The following is a 24,377-nucleotide window of genomic DNA, read 5'->3' on the forward strand; positions in this document are numbered from 1 at the left end:
CACTCGGAGGGATGTATGAGTACTGAAGTGTGTTTCACAACAACAGGTGAAAGCTAGGCTTCCTCTGTGTACTTTCTATTTGTGAAATCCGCTTTTATCAGAGGTTCAAAGCCTCTGTTTCTCCTCTGACGCAGGTAGAGCACAAAGATAAGGAGAAGCACCAGGAGACCGATGAAGACTCCTCCTAAAGTGGAGCCCAGCACAAAGACAGCCGATCCTCCTTCTGTATCTGGAAAGACGAAGCACAGGTGGAGAAATTAATTCTTTCTTTTTTTTTTCGCAAAACAACTGACTTAAAGTGGGATTTGATAAGTTTGAGGAGTATATTTCTCAGCTGTGGAAAAAAAATGTCTTACTTCTACTTGTTTGTCCATTTAATAATAACACATTTGCATGAAATCTAATGCAAATGCAAAGACCTAATTAATACAATAAAAGCAAATGGCAAAAGTAAGAAATTCCCACCCTGTAAATAATCAAAGTCATATATAACATTAATATAACAAAACAAATATAACAAAAATATAACATTAAAAGTATCAGAAGGCTCAAGAAACAGAGGATTTGGTGAAAGAAAAAGGCTACATCCTCAAGTTAAATAGAAAAACTAAAAGTAGACTACTTAATGAAAGAGTAACATAAGTCTAACAAATAAAATGTCATTTAAATGATACTTTACGTACAATAATGCATTCTCAAAACAGTAAACTAGTGCATTCAAGCAAGTCATTGTTTTGTTAAGGATATAACAACACAGTAATTGATGTTGTCATCTAAGTCTTGAAAAAACTGGATTAATTTATTCTAAGTCCCAAAATGTCACCTTATTTTTTTATAACACATTCTTTTAATATTCACTCACCATCTAGAGAGATTGAGTAAGAATATCCCAGCTGCTCTGATGAGATGTAGATCTCCTCATTAGTGATTGGAGGGAAGAAAGGAACCATGTTGTAGTCCCTGTTGTGACCTATGGGAGCCATTTCATCTGGGAAGGTAGTATTAGATGGAACAAACCTCCGCATCCACTCATCAAAAATAGCATCAGTAAAGGCATGGAGCACCTGAGGAGTAAGAGGAACACAAACACTGTGGATATTTAACAAGGCAAAGAATGTACCTCTTCTGTTTGGAGAGAAAACCATGAAATTGGACTCTGACCAGAAAGATGGGGTCATTGGCTGCAGAGTGAGACAAAGCACTGGTTCCATTAAGAAAAGCATGGACGAGGTTGTGAAGGTTATTGACGGTATTATCCAGCTCTCCATCTGGCTTGTCATAACCTTCAAGAGCATTTCTGTGAATTGTAAAGCACACCAATTGTTTAACTGGCTGTAGTTTCATAAACTTTTGTTAAGTGAAACTTAGTTACCTGAAAGTAAAAAAATAAATAAATACTTTTCGCATCAAATTTTATTTTTGTTCATAGATCTGGTAAATAATGACCTCTTGTGAAATTTCCTTCATTTCTAAAGGGATTAAATTGACAAGGTTGTAGCTTAAGTCAGATTTAAAGATGCTGACTGTTATCTGCTTCATTATACAAAATTTTTAAACCCTTTAAACATGCAGTTATACCTAAAGCTGAAAGAAGAGTTGGTGAAATATGGAGGGCTGTCGAAGTCCCTGATTCCAAGACAGCTTCTGACATCATTCATTGTAGGTAGAGATGTATTGGCTCTCTCCATCGTCCCTCTCTGAATGAAGCCCTCATTGGTGCCATTGCAGAGAGTCACCAGACGATTATAGTCATCCAAGCTGGAAGAAAAGAACATTGTTCACTTCTCTCCATAAAAATGTTTCACAGTCTACACATTAACCAACATTTATTCGGAATTATTTCTACTTTGCCTTCTGAATTTTATGCTAACCTGTTACATACTACCCCCCATCTGGAGAATCTGGACTGGGTACTGATGAGGGCGGGGTTGTCAGGGTTTCTGCCGCCCAGCAGGTTGTCAGTACAAACATCACAGTCACTCTGCCCTGTAGCAAAGTTCCAGTAAGGGATAGCAAAGTTCTCATTGCCTGTCAGTCTCTGTAAAGTGAAAGCAAATTTTACTTTTGTTAGCTTAAACATAAAACAAAAAATGTTGATATGCTCCGTAGCTTAATTTTTCTTTCCCCACAAATTCCTCCAGTCGCTATAAAAACATAACCAATCTTATGCATTAAGTATTATTCTCTTCTTGTAAGTGCGCATAAGAAATGCTAATTTATATTAGACAAATCAAAAAGAAAGATTAAAAATAATGAACATCTAAAAAAGCTAAAGAGGGAATAAGCAACCCTCACTCTATCTTCCTCATGTCCTACAATATGATTAGAGGTGCATGCAAGAAATTTTCTGACTTATTGCAAAATCCCCCTGGCTGAATGTAAATGGGAAAATATTCTACTCTTTGTAATAATTTAGCTCTCATTTAACTCATTTTTACCAGATGTAGAAAGACAAATGGCCTGAGACTCTCATCACAAACAATTTCTAAAACAAATAAAAATTACTGCCAAAAAGAAACGCGGCTTGTAGTTCATGTTTATGCCATTCTTACAGACCTTTTTTTTCCCCAGTTTTCTTAGAAAATATCTTCTCATCCAATTTTAAAATGAGTTGTTTCATCACTCAATTGTCAATCACTGTAGAATAAATATTAATGAATATAATAAAATCATATTATAAAGTGTTTATATTATGCTTTTGTGTTTTCACCCAGTAACTATTGTGACGAATGGACAGATGGATGGACGGAGGGATGGATGGATGAAAGTTAATGTGTATTATCAGTTTACATGATCTTAAACTGACCTCTAAGTGCATGGCAATTAGGTCTCGATTGAAAAGTAACATTTCCCTCTATGCAAAAATCTGACTTCCTCCTCAGCAAAAATAAAGAACTTGTGTCATACCTGAAGCTCTCTTTCCAAGCTCAGAAGGTGATACCTGTGCCAGGTGATGAATGCTGGACCTTTGTGTGAGAAATCAATGGCTCTGAATGGGCGACCAGGACCTGCAAGAAAATTACAAGATACATTAGTTTCTATATCTGGGAAAGATATAGAATATGTAATAATGACTTCAATAAGCACTTTTTTAAATGATCAAAGAAGTTGTAACTTTTAAAGGCACAGTTAAAAATCTATTATGATAAAAAAAAAACCTTTTCTATTGTTATTATTTTGTAATTACAAAAAATCTTCAGTGATACCTAATATTCCTTTTATTTAGCTTTGTTGCTGTTTTAGAAAGGAGTGCAAACAAAAAAGAAATATATCTAATGTTGTTTTCAGATCTCAGAGTGCTCAAATCAACTTTCACCTTATACAACAATATAAACAGAAATAATACTGTTCAAAACATTTTATGTATTTGCAAAGAAATAATTTACCAAGTAGAGTGTCTCTAACTGAGTAGTAATGTTGCCAGACAAAGAAGTCGTAGATGGAAATGTTGGCAAATTGTGGGTCAGTTCCATTTGGTCCAAGCAGTCCCAGCCAGTGCTGTGTGGCAATGACATAATCTGGATGGATAGTGGTCTTAGCCAGATCCAAAACATCCAGGAATTCCTGGAGCTCCTCAGGGGTCAAGGAGTGAATGTTCTTCCGCACCACAGGAGTTTTCCTCTGGTCACAGTTTGGTCCAGTCCAGCCAAACTTACACTGGCCACAGTCATAACCTGCAAAGTTACCTGTAAGACAAAGAACAAATTAAGAGTCAAATATGCAGTCGGAGATGTAAGGTTAGTGCAGGCTCAGCTGAACCTTCCTCTAAATTGACACAGTATTAACATATATATATTTAGGACTCACCAGTACATCTACAAGTCTGATTGAAAAATTTGGTCGGCCACCTCTCTCTGTCATCAACGTTTCTGAGTCTGTAGGGTCCTCCCCAGGGTTTGGAGTCAACCCGAACAGCTGTGCAGTTTCCTCTCCCTGACAGAGAGCCACATATGTTGGCAGGATCTGATCCCAGAGCTGGGCAGCACTGTTTGGACAGTATCCCCTCCACTGTGCAGCACACTCGAGGGAACTGTGCCTGTACTGGCTCGGGGCAGAGAACTAAACAGAGAAAACCAAGACCCAGTGCAAGGATCATATTCCACCTGTTTGTCTCCTCCAGTTGATGGTGACGAATCAGTTTGTAGATCATCTCTTAGTTGGAATTTGTTCAATTAGTTCCCCCTGAAGAGTGTGGAATCTCACTCTGCTACGGTCTCCTGTTGTGTATCTTCAAATTAGATTCAGTGATAGAGTTAACATCTGTGGAAACAACACTAAAAGCCAATTTATGTTGTGTTCCAGTTGGTTACATGCGCATTAAGAATGCCCCTAATGTCTGCTCTTGCTTTTGTAGGGCTGAGAGGATTAAGCTATTGGTCTTGTGATGATCACCTGACAGAAGGGCTGTGAACTGCAGCAAGATCTGGAAGAATACCAAGTACATTCTTAAAGGAACCATTATACTACAGTCAGTCAGTAGAAAAGAAAAAAATTATGTGTTGATGATTTGTTCTTTGTAGCTGAGACATTTCTAGCTATGAACAATAAATTAAAACAAGCTTAATAATTAGTTTACTGCAGATATGCTGAACTTGAAAAGAAGACTAATCCTTTTCATCCAGATAGAAGTTTTCAGCAAACAGGTCTGATCTTAACTTTTTGCTTTTTGCCTTTTCACTCCAGTTCCCAGCTAGCATCTTTCTGTTGCATATGTAAAAAAGAAAATTAGTATTACAAACTCAAGGCTTGACAATCTGCTATTAAAAAACAGAAATAACATGCTTTTTTTTGTTATTTGCAGATTAATTGAGACTATAGAGGCCAGCAATAAAAAAGAATATGCAGACTAAACACACCCACAACCTTTAACAGACAATGTATATGATCTGGTTATGTGGAGTCATGTGAAGCAGGCATGAAGCACATGACTGGCTACAAGACAACAGGTCAGGCACCCAGTTTTCCTCCAGCAGCTTTAAGATAAGAACAGCCTGGCTTTGAGTGAGTTTAAGAATTCATAAAATTATGAGTAAATAAATACATCCCAAAGCAATTTCTATGAAAAATCTTAATCTTTATCAAAATAAATCTGTTCACTCTGCTATACAAATCACAACTCTCACAACCGTTTCTCATAGCCACCACTTACATCTTCAGAACTGATACTGCATGCAGCATAGAGCAGCAAGTAATTCGTCCTTAAGACAGTTTTATAAACTGAATCTGCAACACTTCTTCAACATCCAATTGACAAGGCTCAATGAGAGCCGAATTAGTAAAATTGTCGCTCAGCTGGTCATTAAATCCATTATGATATATCACGTCATGACACAGATTATATAGTTAGTCTAAAAGCATATCCAGTTTTGGGATCATTATGCCCCTAACACTTAGCCATGTTAGTGAATGCTATAACTTACATATCAACAAATTCAAACAGTTGATTATTTATTATCTATAAAGATACAGGTCTTTCTAATTGTCAGATTTGTTGTTCATTTGTAAGTTTTATTTATTTATTCATATAAATCAAAGACCCCTATGATGATGACGACCATGGGCTGAAATGTTCCCTTGCCCGGACGCAGGTCACCGGGGCCCCCCTTTGGAGCCAGGCCTGGGGGTGGAGCACGAGAGTGAGCGTCGGGTGGCCAGGTCTTTGCCTGTGGGGCCCGGTCGGGCTCAGTCCAAAAGGGTTACATGGGCCCCACCTCCCGTGGGCTCACCATCTGTGGGACGAGCCGTAGGGGTCGGGTGCATTGTGAGGTGGGCGGCAGCAAGAGGCGGGGACCCTGGCGGGGGATCCAATCCTCGGCTGCAGAAACTGGCTTTAGGGACATGGAATGTCACCTCTAGATCCACCCGGAGTTCTTTAAGGCTCTGGATGCTGTGGGGCTGTCCTGGCTGACACACCTCTGCAGCATTGCGTGGACATCAGGGACAGTGCCTCTGAACAGGCAGACTGGGATGGTGGTCCCCCTTTTAAAGAAGGGGAACCTGAGGGTGTGTTCCAATTACAGGGGAATCACACTCCTCCGCCTCCCTGGTAAGGTCTATTCAGGGGTCCTGTAGAGGAGGGTCGAATCTTGGATTGAGGAGGAGCAGTGTGGTTTTCGTCCTGGTTGCAGAACAGTGGACCAGCTCTATACCCTCTTTGGGGTCCTGGAGGGGGCATGGGAGTTTGCCCAACCAGTCTACATGTGCTTTGTGGACTTGGAGAAGGCATTCGACCGTGTCCCCCCGGGGATTCCTTTGGGGGTACTCCAGTAGTATGGGGTACCAGACCCCCTTGTATGAGCTGTCCGGTCCCTGTACAATAGATAGCAGAGCTTGGTTCACATTGCCAGCAGTAACTCGGATTTGTTTCCAGTGAGTGTTGGACTCCACCAAGGCTGCCCTTTATCACTGATTCTGTTCATAACTTTTATGGACAGAATTTCTAGGCGTAGCTGAGGTGTTGTTGGAATCCAGTTTGGTGACCTCAGGATTGGGTCTCTGCTCTCCCTGGTGAGGTGTCCCAGGCACGTCTCTCCAGGAGGAGACCACGGGGAAGACCCAGGACACAATGATTATATTATATATAGTGAGATTATAGTGGTGTCCCATTTCTTAGGGGAACATTTTCACCACTTGACACTTACCCCTCCACTGGGGGGCCGAGGGCTAGGGCTAGGGCTAAGGCTAGGGCTAGGGCTAGGGCTAGGGGAAGGGGTAAAAGATAGAATTGAGACTTAGCCTATATCTCTCGGCCGGCCTGGGAACACACTAGGGTTCCCCCCCACAGATTTGGCAAATGTGGCTGGGGAGAGGGAAGCCTGGGCTTCCTAGCTTAGGCTGCTGCCCTCGTGTCCCGACCTTGGATAAGTGTTAGAAAATAGATCGATGGTTGGATTTATTTATTTGTTTGTTTATTCATTGTTTATATTTTTTTAGTGTAGTATTTTCCCAAGAGATTAAATCCTCCCCTAACCAATTAGAAATGCAACAGAAAGACCATATTCAACCTGTCAATGTGGACTTTTTGGTGTTGTCTAACATTCTCATCATCTTCTGGCTGTGAAGCAAAGTTTTCTAATGAAAAACTAAAATAATTTCTCTTATTTATTTTACATTGAAATGGCTTCATCACTTCAGTGTCTGCCTTTCGTATCAGACAACAAGCTGATTATTCCCTCAGTGTTTGTTGTTACTTTTTTTCTAAGGCATCAGATTGATTGATAGTATCATGCTGGAGCATTGTGTCTTGTGTTAATTTTTCTCCAAGGCATGAATGAGATTCCTGGAAAGCTTTTGTGAAACAACCTTTTCCTCAGAAGAAGACGACTGACTTACCCAGTTGTTTATGCTTGAGACTTCTAGCCCTTAAACTAGTTTGACCCATACTCCTGACGCATTCTGGCTAAAGGTTTGTCATGTGAAAGCTTAGAATGTAACCACTGTTAAGAGTAGTCTGCTTAACTTCATACTGAATAGTGTTTTTCTAACTAGCAGATTCTAATCATCTAATCATTTAATCAAAATCACAGGTAAACTGACAAATAAATTCTAGGAATATTTTCTAACATAAATCACATATAAATATATATATATATATATATATATATATATATATATATATATATATATATATATATATATATATAAAATACATCCTTTCAGTTTTCATAGTGAGCAGATATTTGAATTATTTCTTTTGAATTGTTAACGTATGAATTGTTCAGATAATTTAAGTAATCTAAATGCTCTAAAAGGCAAAGAAAAAACTTCTGTCAAAGGCTTACTCTTCATGGGTTGATTTGATTCCTAATAATATATCAGACTGAATTGAACCATACGAAATTCCATAGAAAAAAAAAAAAACCCTTGTGTGGAAGCGTGGTCATTTTCACAATTAGTGATGCTAAATTCACTGCACATATTAGATAGTGGAATTCCTGCAAGTCAAATGTAACTTTGCTGTCGAAATTCTGTCATGTTAACTTCAGTGAATAAGTGGGAAACTGAGTTAATGAATTTACCAGTGTTGTTTCTTGTCACCATTTTTCTTTTTTTAAAACAAATAGGATGCTGTGCTTACACAAAGCGATATCGTTCATACACCAATTTACAAATTAGATTACGGATAAGAGAAATTAGGTAAAAACTCATGCTGGAAGTTTGCCAGGTCACTATTGAAATTTACAAAAAGAAAAAGAAAAAATACCAGTTCATAATTTTGTAAATACAAGATTCACTTGATGTGAGAACCATGAAAAACCACAAAATTAATTTGCCTTAATTTGACATGATACGTTTGACTACTTACTGCAAGACATTATGACTGAGGAGCCTTTTGTATGTAGGGCCATATACCTATAGGGGAATAGTTGTCCGCTGGTGGCAGTGAAGACAGTGGCTCAGCTCTAAAAGGGATGTGATTTAGTGAAAGGAATGTGGATGCTTTGTTGTTGGTTACATAAATCTGCCCTCTTGGTTTAAATTACTTTTGAAAATGAGTGAAAAGCTAAACGCAAATTTCACATTGTCATTCATGTATTTGATACCATAACTGAATATGCCTGCGATGGACTGGCGAGCTGTCCAGGGTGTACCCTGCCTGTCGCCCAAAGCCGGCTGGGATAGGCTCCAGCTTCCCCGCGACCCTGAATTGGAATAAGCGGTTTGGAAAATGAATGACTGAATGAATGAACTGAATATGCCATGGTTTCAGCTCTGCCCTAAACAAGCTGCACTATTCTCTGGCCTGATTGCGAACTATCCTCACTTGTTCTGCCCTCTACTTAAACACCAGCTCTAGATCTGTTCACTGTGAGCTTGTCTGGCTTTTCCACAGCTTTCAAGCCTTGTTCATGTACCTGACTGAGAGAAAATCTGGTTTGACCGTGCCTGTCCCTGACCACTGTCTTCGCTGCGTCCTTATTGATATGAACTGACCACCCGTTGCTGAACCCTGCCTGATCCTGACCCTGCCTCTTGCTTGCTCGCGTCTTTTTGTGTGGACCCTGGACTGATTTTGGACCTTGAGATTCTGGATTGTGGAGATTGTTTTCCCTGCTCTGGAGAACTACTCTAAGGCTGTCTATTTCCCATCTCCTGGTAAAAATTCATTTCTTGTTCTCTCCAGTATTATTTCACCCCTGTTTTGGGTTTACCTCTGTTTGTGTTCCAGACTTCCTGACGATCAGGCTCAGTGAGACTACCTCCAACACATCATTATTTCAATAAATCTGTTTAAACTTCCTTGTTGGTTGAGTTTTGGGTTCTGGCTTCCTAAAGCGTAACATAATAAATAGTAAAAGTGTAACCTGCTTTCCAACGGTCAAATGATCAAATGGTGCTGTTTGTCAGCTGACTGATGCAGAAATGGGACGGACGGAAGATTCAAAAGAGAAAAACATGACAATGGCTGAATTTTCCAGATTAAACTTTACAAGGGAGTCCTTAGGTCACATGTTCATATACAACACAGTTTTTTGGTTGTTTTTTTTTTTTTTTTATCTTTGTTAGGATCTGTTTGAATGTCAAATGTCTTTTTTTCTTTTTTTTTCTCTCATTTCCTAAATGAGTGACTTGGTATCTAGGCCAGTCCAGAGACCTCTAAAGACACAGGCACTTAAAGTCAAGAAAGGGGTATATCCAACCTGTTTAAGACTGCATGTGAGGCCGGAATCTGGTATACAGCTGTCACAATTTCCGTGAAGTATGTAACACAATGTACTAACTGCAATACAGACATATTTTATTTTGACATGAACATTAAAATTATAAAATGGATATAAACTGAAGTGGGGATGGTCATGGCAAGGAAGAGTGAAAGAAAAATCTGAATAAAAAAAAAAAAATCCATACAGAGGAGCCCAATAGTTTTTTATTGTACTCTAATGAGAACCCTAGAAATAAATAAAGGAGCCTTAATACTGTTTTGCTATACTCACAATGCAGAGTACAGAGATGATACTCCTTGCCCGGCAGCATATTCAAAAATATTAAATTACAAAGAATAGGACACATTAACATGTTGCCCTATGACAACATGCAAACCCTGCTAACTCTTCTAAGAAGTGATTTCCTGTGGCTTACTTTACGAATACACCCTATAGTTTTTGTGTGTGCGTTGCTGGTATTAAACATCACTTAACATTCACGCAATTTTATGCTTCTGAATGCTCCTCTCTTTGTGGGGCATCTTTGTACTAAACAATATAAACACAGTATTATGACAATAAATTGAAAATCCAGTAATGAAATGTTATGAGCACCAGTACAGGGCAAATTACTTTAAAAAGTAAATAATTACTGCAAGTTACTTTTTCCAAAACGTAATCGAGTCAATAAAATTAGAAAAACAACTAATTGCATGGAAAAGTTAATTAGCAATTACTTAAAAAAAAAAAAGTTAAATGTGTTCCTTTTTAATGAAACTTTAAATTTGTATGCATGCTCAAATATTCATAATAAAACTCAATTAGGTCTGACTAACGAATGAAATGGAATCAATTACTAATAAAAAAAATCATCTACATTGATCCCATGCTGCTGATGTCAGAGCTTCATCTCCTCCTCAGGAGAAGTTCACATGATTTTATCTGCTTATAGCCATAATGAACAAACACCATTTGCTACTAGTCCTAATGAATATTTCTTGTGACACACTTGTCTTTTATCTGGCGTCTGTGATTCCAGTTTAAAAACTCTTCCTCTGTTTTCTCTGGACTCATAAAGTGGACTGTGTACACTGTCTGTCTTCAGCTGTCCACGCCTCCATCAAGCTGAAGGTTGTGTTTGGTTTATCTGTCTGTCTTGTTAAGGACATAAAAGTAATGGATGGATTTTGATTAAAGTTCCAGGAAATCTTTAACATTGAATAAGAAACAAGTGCTCAGATTTTAGGGTTGATACAAATCTCCTCCTGAATTCAGGAAATTTTTAAAGGATTTTTTAGAAGTGTTGGGCAGGCGAAAATATCCAGGAACATCTGTAAACTTTGTCACATCTGGGTCTTTCTCAGGTGAAAACAAAAGTTAACATTGTTGGATTTTCATTGTAGGTGCTTATAGATTTTTCTATGAGTTTTTGAGTTTTCTTTAAACATGCCAAAAAACTGTGTCATGTTTGGCAGCCATAACCATAGTTGCAGACAAAAAGATCACATTGTTCAAACTACCAAAGAGACACAAAAGCCCACTGAGATGTAATGATTAGCAAGTGGCTATCAGGCTAGTCAATGCTGACAGTACACCTTGGAGGCCTTCAAAATGTCCAACAATTTGTTCACATCATGCTGGGACTGGTGAGTAAAAATGTGTTATAATATTATTAACATATAAAACTTAACAGCTTCAGGCTGATTGTAAAACCGCAACCACATTTCTGGCAGATTCCCCAGACAAAGTGACAGTTTCCAGACAAAACTGCAAATACTAAAACAGCATTTAACCTAAATACTTTATTCCCTTAAAAGTTAATTTTCAAGCTTTATTAGAAATTAAAATCTTAAAAGTAAAAGTTGCATTGCACCCAAATAAAAATTTAATTGCTCATGAAGCTTCAAACTAATGAATTTCCCCCTGGAGATTAATACTTGTGTGTCTGAAGAAGCTAAAGGTCTCTTCTAAAACAACTTAGAAGGTTTATTACTGCTTAAATTGTTCAATTTATAAGTTCACCCCAACACCAAACAGTCACTGAACTGCTAAGCAACAGTTAAACGTTTGTATATTATGAACATTTTCCTTAAACTATATTACACAGACACATGCTTTCTTATATTTATGTATACTATGGCTTCACATGGACCTCAAACCTGCTAAAACATAAAGGCTAACAGGAAATGTTAGATCTTTGGTGTTCAGTCCTTATTTTTTGTGGGACTGTGGAACAAACAGAGAAACACTGATTGTGTGAAATGTTTTATTAACTGATTACAAATAAGGGATGAAAAAAATCATGTAATATTTACATATTAAGGAAAAGTGCTTTTCCATAATATGTAAATATTGCAGTCTGAAAAGGCAGATAAAATGGTTTAATCACATCTTATGTCAGTATAGGCTTGACAAGTTTGTCTTTGCTGCATCTATCCAGGTTTAACAGGTTTGACCTTGCTGGACTGCTGTGCACCTAAAAAAAAAAAGAGTGCTTTGTCATCATTATTTTTCTAAAGTAAAATATATAAACATAAGCAATAGAAAAATATTATCGCAAATAGTGATATAAACATGATATATACTTTAAGTAATAAAGGATAACTTTTATTCTTAATATTTTTACAAGATAAAATGCTAAATCAACTTTCAGTATGATTTAGCAACATCATACATATTGGTCTGCAATGAAACAGAGGTGCTGTTGAGACAGTGGGGTATACATGTGAAAGCTTGAATCTGTGGGTTTCTGGATGTACAGACGCAAGACTCTCCAACAATGTTTTTTCACCCACTTACTGATTGTTTGACTTTACTATTCTGAAACAGACTGACAGCAAAAGCTTCCTGGTCTGCTCGGCAGCATTTTGCCAGCTGAAGTTGTGATTTTTCTTCGTTTGATTTATAGCCATTTGCAAAACAAGGTAAACAAGTGCATACTGCCACCTGCTGCATCAGAGTGTGTTACACCAGCTCTACAGCATTCCCATGGCTGGGCAGCTTCCATGTCTTGGCAGAATTTAAGCAAAGGGTCATGCAGTGACGTGTGATAGAACGGCTGGTGGCGGGTCAATTATTATAAATTACTGATAACAATATTTTTCCTGTAAAAGGCCATAGGAATTCTGTCCACAAAAAAAGCTCTTGATTAACCCCCCCCCTCTCTTTCTCTTCATGTGCCTGCTGGTATTAATTATCTGTTTCTCTCTGCACACCAAGACATAAAAACACTTTGCTTGACACTGAATTCAAAACAGTAAAAATATCCACATCATCCACTATTATTCAGATCTTTAATTAACCGGCATTATGAATTTATTATGGAAGTGATGCTTTACATAATATTTGCAAAATGGTAAGAAAAGTAAAATTAGGGAATAAGAGATAGAACTAAAAAGTGCCGACATGAGCGTCACTCTGATGTTGAGTTCTCCCGTAATAATCTTTGTCCTTCAGATGTTTTGATGTTATGATTTTTGACTGGAAGCAGTTTATTCTACATGATGTTTCCTTTTCAAAATGTGTAAATAAACAGTCCATTATTCCAAGTGAAACACAGGATGGTGCCAGAGAGCTATGGTGAAATAAGCAAGTTCTTTTAATGGCATGCAAGACATGGCTGCGAGAATCATATAATATATTGCTAATGAAATCACGAAGCCTTGATCATTTCTTTAATATTTTTAAAAAATTATCTTGAACAGTACGAGCAGGACTCACCATGAGAAGGTTTTAAAGAAACAGCATGAAGACTGATCAGCATATTTCTCAATAGATTTAAATCTTATTTAATCTATTATCATTTGTCTCTTCATTTGGAGTTTGAGCTTTTCAGCCCTCTCAGGTTCAAGAAAGTGATGTACATAATGGCGAATAATTCATTCTCATCTACATGAAACTGTCCTGTAAAACATCTTTTCAAAGAAAAGCGCAGACCGAGATGAAATTAAGCAATTGTTAATATGTGGATGGAGAAATGCATCCATTTTCTTAACAGTTCAGAGAATTTTGCACTTAATACCTGATCTACTCTGCATAATGTTTTAAAGCAATATGTGCTGGCTAAATAATGGAGGCCTTTTTCCATTTTTAATTGAGACCACTTCAGTTACATTTGCAGAGAATGGAGCTCAGTGTCCTAGAAACAGGTGAAAAGCAACTAATTTAAATGTTTTTGCTTGCATCTTAATGATATGTAATGTGAGGAGCCTTTGAGCAAGCCCTGTTGAGCTTTTGCAGTCCCTTCTCCATTTTCATGGTAGTTTTTCTGGATCTGTTCTTCAGTTTACATGCTGTACAGATGAACTCTGTACAGCATGTAAACTGATCAAAAGAAAACAGGTTGTGAACCCTGTTGATTCAGTCAGTTCCTGCATTTAGACAAGACGCACATATAAAGAAATTCTTTCAAACCAACAGATGAGATATGATGAAAAAAAGAAGTGATAGTTGTAAAATTTCAAAATCTCCCCTCATATCAGTTTATTTCAAATTGCAGCCCATTGATAACGGCTCAAAATACATCAGTGGTGTATAATTCATTCTTTAGTTGATTGATCTTGAAGATCTCTTACTGGAACTGAATATAATCATTTTAGAAAAATATCTGGCACTGACTTAAATTTTTAAATGGTTTACCTAATGCTTAATGCTTTACGTCATTAAGATTTCTTACATTTTGTATATGAGGAAAAAAAATAAGAAACTATCAAATGCCGTTTTCGTAAAAGATTCTAAGCAAATGTTTTTCATTGTCACTTTGACACCTCAGACAAACCTCAGAGGATGAGGTGGATGCAGTGTCTGTAGACAATAGGAGGGGGGCAGTGTTGCTGTTTCTCTTGGCTTTTTGGGCTCCCTGGAATGACTAGCCCTCACAGTTTGCACTCCACCAAATATGCCATGAAATAGTCTAGGATTGGACATCTTTGTACTTTTACTGTCACCATTTCAAATCTCAAGCTTGCCAAGGAGTGACTGACAGAATATACAGTGGGATGGGTGGTATGCAGTCATGTGAAATGAGTAGTCTGTATAGAGTTTTAATCCTCTTTAAGACTCCTATCCATCTCCAAATTAATATCTGGGGGCCACATATCCCTCTGCACTAGTTTGTAGCCGTTTAACCCACTTCTCCAGCAAACTGATCAAATTATTCACTGGAAAATAAGATTAATAGTTGTGCTGCGAAACATGCTTCAGGTCAATTATTTGGGAGATTCTGACGATATTCTCATTACACTGTAAAGCCAATTCAAGGACAAGCAGCATGAAGAAGTGTCTTGTAGATTAATTGCCATTAAAGGTCAACATGCGTTCAAATTGACGAAGATGCTATCCATTTTCATCAGTATGAATCGCACAGTATATGGGAAACCTATAATGCTCATTACATGCGTTTAAATGGGTCCGTCCTAATTACTAATCAGTCTCTTGTACTATTAGAGATGGAAATTAGAAATACAAAACAGACCCCTGGGCATCATTCACTTAGAATATATTAGAGTTTCCTTTCATATTAGTGTTGGCATTTAGAAAATTAAAACTACAAACTTTGCTGAACACAGACTAAGAGCAGAAGCTCGCTTTTAATTAACTGAACATCTCTGCTTTAATTGTGAGGGTAGTGTGATATATTTTTGTTTAGATGGATTCTAAAACACAAAACTATTCTGTTTATTTTGCTATGCCCCAATCAGAATATTGGCTAGACCCTTCAGTGATTCTTTCTTCGGTGATTCCCGCCCACCTCTCTGGCAGCTTACCGATTTACATTTGAGCATAATGCAAGCATTAGAGGAGGCACAAGGCAGCCCTGATAAGTTACAAAGTGCTCCCGGGGTAAACCTCGTAAGAGAGGGTTTGGAGTTATTTACAGCGTTCAAATCCTTCAAAAATTCATGTCTGGAGGATGAGATTGGTTTTGCAGCTGATGCTTTGCACACAAAGCAAACACAATGAAAGTGGAGGGTGTTTAGCTGTAAATGACCAGATGACATTAATTCTAATTGACTGATCTCATCCCATGCTAAGGACCAGTGTGTATGATACTGCTCAGGACACAAGGGTTCTGTGGAGGCACAATGTTACACACAAAGCAACAAAACAGCAACAATGAGGTTGGCTTAAGCGCTGAGAAACACGGCAGACCAAAAATGATTTTTAAATGCAATTTAATTTTCAATGAAGCACTACTTACTTGTTGTATGGCATTTTCTATTCAAAGATGTGTTTTGATTGTGTAGTTCTCATAATAAGTGTGCTAGGAAATTGCAAAAGCCATTACAAAGGAGGTTAAAGGCAATGGAATTCCCTCTTATCAGAAATGCTTTCTGTACAGTTGTTCCATTTGAAATGCATTTAATTGCAAATAGAAAAGAAGAGAGAGAAGGCCAACAAAGCAAGAGGCTGAAGCATTTTTCTCGTCTTCTTTGAGAGCACGTATTCAAATCTAAGCAGGCAGACAATGAAGGAAAGGAATCGTGCTCTGAATAGCCTTCCTCTCTCCTTTTCATTCCCAGGCCAATCCACAGTTTTCTTCTTCGTCTGCTGCGAGGGGCGGGCTTACCGCTCACAAATCAAACTTCTTTGCCACTGTAGAACAACACTTGGACTTGATAGCACGACAGTGCCGCACATGTCGTTACTATTCATCGTGGCAGGGAGTGAGACCTTTGTGGGACTATTTAAATATCAGCTGTGTCTGTTTTTGTTTCTGTTGCAGATCACGGCATCAGGCCTTCCTCTAACATCATGGCGAAGTCTTGACCCAGGATCTTCACCCCGCTCTTTCCACTGGCGGGGGGAGGGGGAGGGGGGGAGGATCTGTTGATCCTGGGGCACAAAGTGTGTGAAGCCTGCGCCTTTGTTGGGGCAAGCTGGTAGAGAGCACCTTCAGCAGATATGCTGACAGTCTCACAGGCACAGAAGAAGAAGTTGAAGAAAGAAAGTGCACCCTTCAAACTTTCCAGTGCAGTGCTAGGAATTCTATTTTTTCTCAACAAAGATTTATACATATTTATACAAGCCCAAATACTGATAGGAGGGTGGTAGAAGAAAATCTTGGAATTGCAGAGGTAAACTATATGTAAATGCCATAAAGTAATAGACTTGTAGTGCAAATCACACCATTTTATCTTTAATTTTGCTTTCGTACCCTCCCCACCCCCCCACCCCATCCTCTTTCCTCTGGCTTAAAGGTGCATCAGAGATATGCATTTAAGCATATTCAGAACACGGGGCGTGAAATTAAATGTGTGGCAGAGTGAGAAAAATATACAGACGCTGGAGATGCCTTAAAAATAGTCATTTATGCAGATGGAGAGGAGTGAAATCATTTGCAATGGGATGACCCTCTCTCCGAGCATTTCTCCCCTCACTGTTCTTCCCTAATCTTGCACTGTATCTTCATTTTTCATTGAACTCGCCAGTTTGCTGCTAAGCAGCCTTGTAGATAAGGCAAAGTGCTAAAAGGAGACGACAGAAGGAGCTCAGTGGGCCCGTTTCTATTGCACTTTCACCCAAGGCAATGGGCAGAATTTAACGGATTCCTTCCAACATATGTTTTTGCCAGATAAGTAAACAGTGTGTGTCGGAAATGAAAAAAAAGCATTTGCAATTTAATGACATTACAGCTCCCAGCTTAGCCCGCCGTGCTGCGAGGCGAGGAGCAGAGAAAGGGGAGAGCGGAAGAATGGAACCGGGTGTCATCAATGTTTTTTTTTTTCTTTTCCCTTGCAAGAAGCAGCACTGAATTCTTCTTATTCTTTTCAAACCCCTTCCCTTCTCCATCCCTTCCTGCTATTTTGTTCTCTTGCCCATAGTTTCTTTGCCTTTGTTGCAATGAAATTATCTATTATTTTATTCAGAAAACTTGCCATCCCCTACCATTCCACCCTCTTCAGCATCTGATTCCCTCAGATTTTCTGAGCTAAAACACACATGCCCTGGCCAAGGGTGTTCCCGTCCCCTCCCACCCCACCACCCCCTTATCCTCTATTGTCTGGTTTCATCAAACTGCAATAGATGCTTGGCACAATAAAGAAGAGCAAGCCTCTGTGTTGTTATAATGTTCAGACCTAATGTGAGGACCAGTGATGACTTGGTGGGAGAATCACCTCAGAGGCTGTATTCCAGTGGCAGGAAACGACCCATCCATCCCGTGTAAAACTCAATGATTTTCCTCTTTTCTCCCCACCGGCTAAGACAGCTGCCTTATTATAGAAGGCTAATTGTGCAGGAAAGCAGATTATGTGAGTGGTAGGATGTACTCCTTGACCATGTGCTAATGTGATGACAAGTTTGGGGCAGCCTCTAAGCAAAAGGCGTCGCACGCCAGGGCACTTTTGGCACTGGCTATAATCTGCCTTTGGTATTAACTCAGCAACCCAGCTTGTTTGAGTATGGATCAATCGCTCGCTCATTATTTTTACAAGAAAGCTTTATATTCAAGGCGCTTTCCTGGTGTTGATCTCTCATTAACCATGCTATGTAAATGCACTGGCAATCCCTGTGTAAGGGATACGTCACCCCAGGGCCCAAGCTTGCAGAAGCATGTTAAGGAGAAGAAGGGGCAGGAAATTTGGGTCAGTTGCCTTCGCCAAAACTTGAATTTCAGGTTTTGCTTCAAGCCCCCTCCTCAGCTTTTCTCCTCTAATGTGTTTTTGTTTGGTGATGTTATGTTTTAAATGTCAGCCCCGGAGCTGTCCAGCAATTTAGAACACACAAAAAGCCCTGGTTCAGTGTGGCTTCCAAGTCTTCATGTTACCTCTGTAATCGCTGCTGGCTGCAACATTACACACACTCCATTCACTCACAGCCTTTTTTATCACATACAAGTGTATTGACTGTACAGGGAAAGGGTTAGATAGGGTCAGAGGGAAGTGATAATGTTACAGGACAAATAGGAGCACCCGATTTATTGTAGTTAATATCAACATGCTACTAAACTAACTTATCTATCTGAGCAGAAGGGACCTGACATATGACACTGGATCTTTAGCTGAATTAGCTGTCAGGACACATTGTGCATCAAATTAAGAGGGGGAATATTTCAACTTGTTTACTCATTTCTTACACACAAACATCCAACAATTTGTGGCACTCAGACATCTGTTCGCCTGACAAGAGATCACGCGGCGCGTAGTTTGAGAAACGGAGGCTTCTGCCATATTTGGCTTCGCCGTGAACTGGCGTGGTGAATGACGCAACAGGAAAATGAACCTGACAGCACCAGGCATCAGCTTGGCATTTCTTTTGCGCCCTACATACATAAATCTTTTACCATTGCTGTGTGTTCGCTCTGTATATTTTTACACCTGTCTGCGCGAATATCAAAGACTAGCGGTTCGCTTGTAGACATTCAACTTCATTTGTGTCTCCTGTACGAGTTTATATGTGGAAGAGGGAAAATGCGGTGCAATGCCAAGGCTTCATTCCAGTTTTGAAAAGGACTGTCAAAGAGCACTGTTCCACTTGACCCATTTTATATTTTATACAAACAACTTCAGTGTGCTTGAATGAGCACGCTGAAAGTTCAACACTTTTTCTTGAGCATGTCACACATCACAGCGCCAGGCACTCACTTTATCTGCTCCATATTTATCTGTTTCTTATTTTTAATTGCTGCTGGTATCTGAGCTTGTAAAAGGAAGAGGCCAAGTAAAACTTGGTGTCTCGCATATAGAGCAAAAGTAAAAAAAAAATGTTTAGAGAGGAGGACCTCTATGCATCTCGACATATCTCCCTGTCTGAAGGTACTTCAGCAGCTTCTAACCTTGTATCATCTTTATTAGCTGCGCAGCAAGAGTGAAGGCCAGATTTTGTATTGCTTTCCCTGTCTCCCATCCTTTCAAGGAGCTCGTTTCTTCCAACACACGTGCAAACAAATCAAGTCTGAATGCTATGTTTAAACGCCAATACCCCTCAGTATAACCCTGTTTGTGACAACATAGAACAATGACAATCTGAATAGACACAGTAGTGGTGTGGCTAAGGTGTATGGGATGTCTGTAGTACCGCTGTGTGTGATGTCTGCTTGGACCATACATAATAGATTTGTTCTGAGGACCTTCACATTACTTCCCAATTAAGGTATGAAGTCATGCTCCTTCATCAGTATAACTAATGGCACGTTTCATAAGCTAGCCATGTTTTGAGATTAAAAACCTGTTTTCTGCTGGTTGTGATAAGGTGCCCACACAAATTATTGCTTTACTGTCATCAAGGTGCAAACATTTCCATTCTTTATACTGTCATTAGTAAGGCATCTGTATGGTTGTTCCAGTGTGTTATACCATGGCTGCAAAGCCATGAATGGAGAAGAAAAAGAAAAAAGAAAAAAAAAAAAAAAGAAAACATTCTGACTGCTGCAGATCAATGCCAACTATATCAAACCAGTTTCACTAAAATAAAAATTCACTAAAATAAGCAGTTGGGAAAAAAAAATCTTCTCTTTCACTAGACTGAAGAAAATAGAAATATGCCAAATGACAAAATCCAAGTTCCCATCCAATAAATCCAACATTTCACTGTGCAAAGATTAGCTCTGGAGCAACGTATCATTTGGAAATGATCTATTTTGCCACTGTTAATTACAACATGTCTGCTGAATTTGACTGCTAAACCATGATATCACAATGCAGGGTGTGAATCCCGAATCAAGCTTTGCACACTATAATCCTGTTAAAATGTAATAAATAATCCTTGCGTGTTAATGTTGGCAATATTTCATTTTAATAAGTTCTTGTAAAATTGAGAGAGAGGGAAAATTGATGGCATTACAGCTCACTCACTTTGAGTGCGGCCATGAGTGTGCAGAAGGAAATCATTCTTTCTCATTAAAGGTGCAATCTTCGAGCCCCGGAGATCTTTGTTGTAATAACTGGGGAAAATAATCTCTTTTATTGATAGGCACATGTAGCTGAGAGTATGCCAACTGACAGGTACTTATCTTTTTGCCTGTGTCCTGTGTTAAAGAAAGATATAATTCTTTGCGACTGTTCCTCAGGGCATCAGCTCTTCAACTTCATTATTTCTACTTAGGATAGATATATTTTTCCTTGAAAACCTGAGAATTAATACGAGAGCCGGCAATCTCAGCCAGCGGTCATTTGGAAATGGAACAAAAAATGTCACGTCAGTTTAAAGAACATTTGTTAAGGCTGCTCACTGACATTATTCAAATTTATTGATGGATATATGGTATAATCTTTTGCCTCATGTTTTAGGTTATTAACTAAATGGTTTCAGGGACTTTCTAGGAATCTTTCTGGCAGTCAAATCTTGTCAGGAAGTGTGATTGTGCTATCTTAAAACATAACATTTTCTTTTGTTTTATGTTTGTGTTTGTAAGTTATTCCCAAAAATGAGGATTTTTCAGAGCAGTTTTTATGTCCAATTTTGATGTAATGTTTATCCTTATAATATGGACAGAAAGTCATTGTGCAGTGACTTGCTTTAGACAGCAGTGGGAGCTTCAGAGTCAAACAAGCACACAGAGTGTGTCTTTCAGCTTTTATATAGTCGTACACCCACCACACAATTTCTAAATGAAGTTAAGGATGTGCCAAAGATGTTTTCCTTTTTCTTTCTTTTAATTAAAGGGAGATGAGAGTCTCTGATGTATTTATTTAATTTCATAAGTCACAATCTGCTGGGAAATATTAGTTTTCATATTTAGTGTTGCTTTATAATTGTTTGCAGTTTCTTAGATTTAAGAGCTCAGCCTAAAAACAATATCAGAATTTCTGAAATCAATTTTTTTTTCTCTATTACTCTTACCTAATTTTTACTTTTTACTTTTTATTGAACTGTGAAGTCAAAGAACTACAACCAGACAACTGAATGTATAGCAGCTTGTCATTGGTTTAACACTTCTTTCTGTTTGTTTTATATAGAGGCAAAAAAGTAGGGAGTAGTATTACAATGTAGGTTTTGTGCCAATCAAGAAAATATGTAACATTTGTTCCTTAGGATCAATATGAAAAACAATAAATTTTTCTCAATGCTAAATGATAAATCATGTATTTATAATATTCTATGTTCATCTTCTGAACTACAAAGCAATTTACTGCAAATCAAATGACACCGTGCGTTACCCTGCTGGTGTACTTACTTACATCCCTTATGCTTGGGGTCTAATTTCCCTCAGACCTCAGTAAAAGTAATAGAAATCTAGAAGAAACAACTGAGAGAGGAACAGTGGTGTAAAAACAAAATAACAGATGTAGAGCATGCTTTTTCTTTTTTTTTTTTCTTTTTTTTTTTTTTTTTTTGCTTTTAACTATTTGAATGTTATTTCTCTGACACCTCGAATAAAACTAGCTTGCTTTTCAAAGTCTTTCAAAATAATAAATAGAAAATGCATTCGGCTCATAAAGTCATACATGCATTTAAAAGTTACTGCAAATTCTTCAGGACTGCCGGACAATAAATCTGCAGGTTGTGCAGTATGGTGTATTTTCCCAACAGCAATGAGGCTACTTTCCACACAGGGAAGCATCAAAACAGGATTTCCTCAGGTTCAGTCAGGGTATACAAATTAAAGATATTTCCCACTGATATAATAGGTAACCCTGAAATATATGGAAACATGCTGCAATAAATGAACGTAAGGGTGGAATATTGTTGTCATAGCGATGTTGTTCAGAACATTAATGCCACTCGTTTTACCCACAAAACTCACCTCAGCTGCTACCCCCCATCACATCCACATGCCCCCAGCCTAATTCAAGCACACATACCCTTCTCTCTGAACTCCAGCAGGGGTCCATCAACTTATTGCATTATGTACTATTAAACAAACTTGGACTTCTTTAAAGCAGAGTCAGACTTCAGAGGCATATTTATAGGGATGGACTGTACAGTACACAGAGATTTCTCATTTCTCTCGGTGACCTTGGGCACAGCGACATGTACGGTTTTGAGGATTTGATTTGCCATGTTGAGGTGTTGCGGAAAAGGTGCAATGCAAGATAATTTTGGTATTTTTTCCCTCCTGGGAGCATAGAGAAGTAAGAAATACAGCAGTTCATACTCTGGAGATTACAGGTAATATGACACACAGCCTTCATAAACATTCTTGACCCAACCTGATGATGGAGATATTGCTTCAGGAGAGACTTTTCACACTTTGATTTGCCTAAAATGAGATGGAGAAGTCAGTGATCAGACTCTTTGAGGTTCCTCGCAGAGAGGCCAGCGCTGGCTGAATATATCTCCCAGCGTTGCACAAGACACACGCACGCTATGACAACCAGGTGAGCAAGAAGCAGACTCCTGCAAACAAATTGAGAAAATATCCTCAAACAGACAATATTAATGTATTATTCATGTTTAAAAAAAAAAAAAAAACTACTAAAATGATCCATCTCAAGCTATTGAAGCCAGGTGATAATCCACATGCTTGTGGGACAGCCTTTGGCGAATTAGAGATGAGCAAACCATTGTGCATCCCTCTAAGGTCAACATGGTTGAACTGGTGATACATATGTATGCTAATTTGCCTAATCTCACTTCTACAAATGTCCTACAGGCACATAAAGGGTTTAACACTCACACATAATGATATCAGGGCATCAGGCGGGCGGCTTATGAAAACATGAGGCAGCCATGGCATTAAATCTTATGTAGAAACCTTTTTGTTGCCTATCAATACAGTGAAAGACCGAGGCATGCACGGCTCGAACGTTTCATTACATTAACTAGATTCCTAAAAAAATTGGTTACACTCATGAGGATAACATCTGATATATAAAGCACACTCAGAAGGCCTTATCATTCATTTATCGGCCTTCACGAAACTCTCCACGAATGTTCAGTCTCACTCATCACAGCTTTTCACAAAGCTTTTAAAAGTCTTACAAATGCTGAACATGAGCCGTTGTTAGTTAAGCATCCATGACACTACGTACCACCATTGTGACAATGTTTACATTTGTCAAGCATAGTAAATTTGTAGAGTTTTGTGAAGCATTATGATGGCTAATGCATGTGTTTATGGTACTTCGTGGAATTGTTTTGGTTTTTTTTTCACTATTTTTTTCTAAATTACCCTTTGGACAAATTAACAGTTTGATACATTACCCTAATCCAAAATATTGTGCGGCCATCAGGCAAGTCTTCTTATGTTTGATTGTGGTTCATGATGAAAACTTCGAAAGTGTTGTTTATAGAGCTGGAAAAGCCTGCTTGGTCTGCTTAAAAAATGTCCGTAAAGTTTCACAATATTTTTCCTTCTGCTGTCTATGAGAAGTCCTTATGTCATGTGAAGACTTTTAATTAAATCAACTAATTTTCTTTTGGTATGGTTACACGCTCTTGGTGCCTAAAAAAATGCAGTGGAACTGATACAAGACATATTAAGGTATATTGCTTAGCTGTGTTAAATGAAAGTATTTGATTTATTTGAGCAGCTACTGCTTAAGTTCACCCAGTGCTCACAATCACTTCCCTCAAACAAAGATGCTTGTCACCATGAGGCTTCGTCTGTTCGCTTACTCTCCATTAAACATCTTAGATTTTATTCTTATGTTGAAAAATACATTTCAGATGAATATATGAGAAAACTGATTTAAAACCATTGAAGGCCTTTTGAGGTGCAGAGAAGTCAAAATCTGACAAAAGCAAAGGGATGAACTCACTTGAGGGTGCTCTTTTGATTTGACTTGAAATAATTCTTGACTCAAGTCATCACAAAAACTATTCAAACTCCAACTTTATCCTGGGAATCTG

General features: G+C 38.4%; 1 protein-coding gene across 1 annotated transcript; it reads right to left on the reverse strand.

The window, feature by feature from the left end:
• Nucleotides 1–27: 27 nt before the first annotated feature.
• dct (dopachrome tautomerase) lies at nucleotides 28–4,197 on the reverse strand. The gene is made up of 8 exons (XM_079254894.1): nucleotides 3,808–4,197; nucleotides 3,387–3,686; nucleotides 2,908–3,008; nucleotides 1,872–2,038; nucleotides 1,579–1,758; nucleotides 1,162–1,297; nucleotides 863–1,064; nucleotides 28–229 (listed from the first exon to the last, which is right to left on the reverse strand). Exons 1-8 carry the CDS (start codon nucleotides 4,148–4,150, stop codon nucleotides 54–56), a joined length of 1,605 nt encoding a protein of 534 aa, XP_079111020.1. The 5' UTR covers nucleotides 4,151–4,197; the 3' UTR covers nucleotides 28–53.
• Nucleotides 4,198–24,377: the final 20,180 nt, after the last annotated feature.

The sequence above is a fragment of the Telmatherina bonti genome, assembly GCF_933228915.1.
Source record: "Telmatherina bonti genome assembly, chromosome: 15".
NCBI classification, from domain to species: Eukaryota; Metazoa; Chordata; class Actinopteri; order Atheriniformes; family Telmatherinidae; genus Telmatherina; species Telmatherina bonti.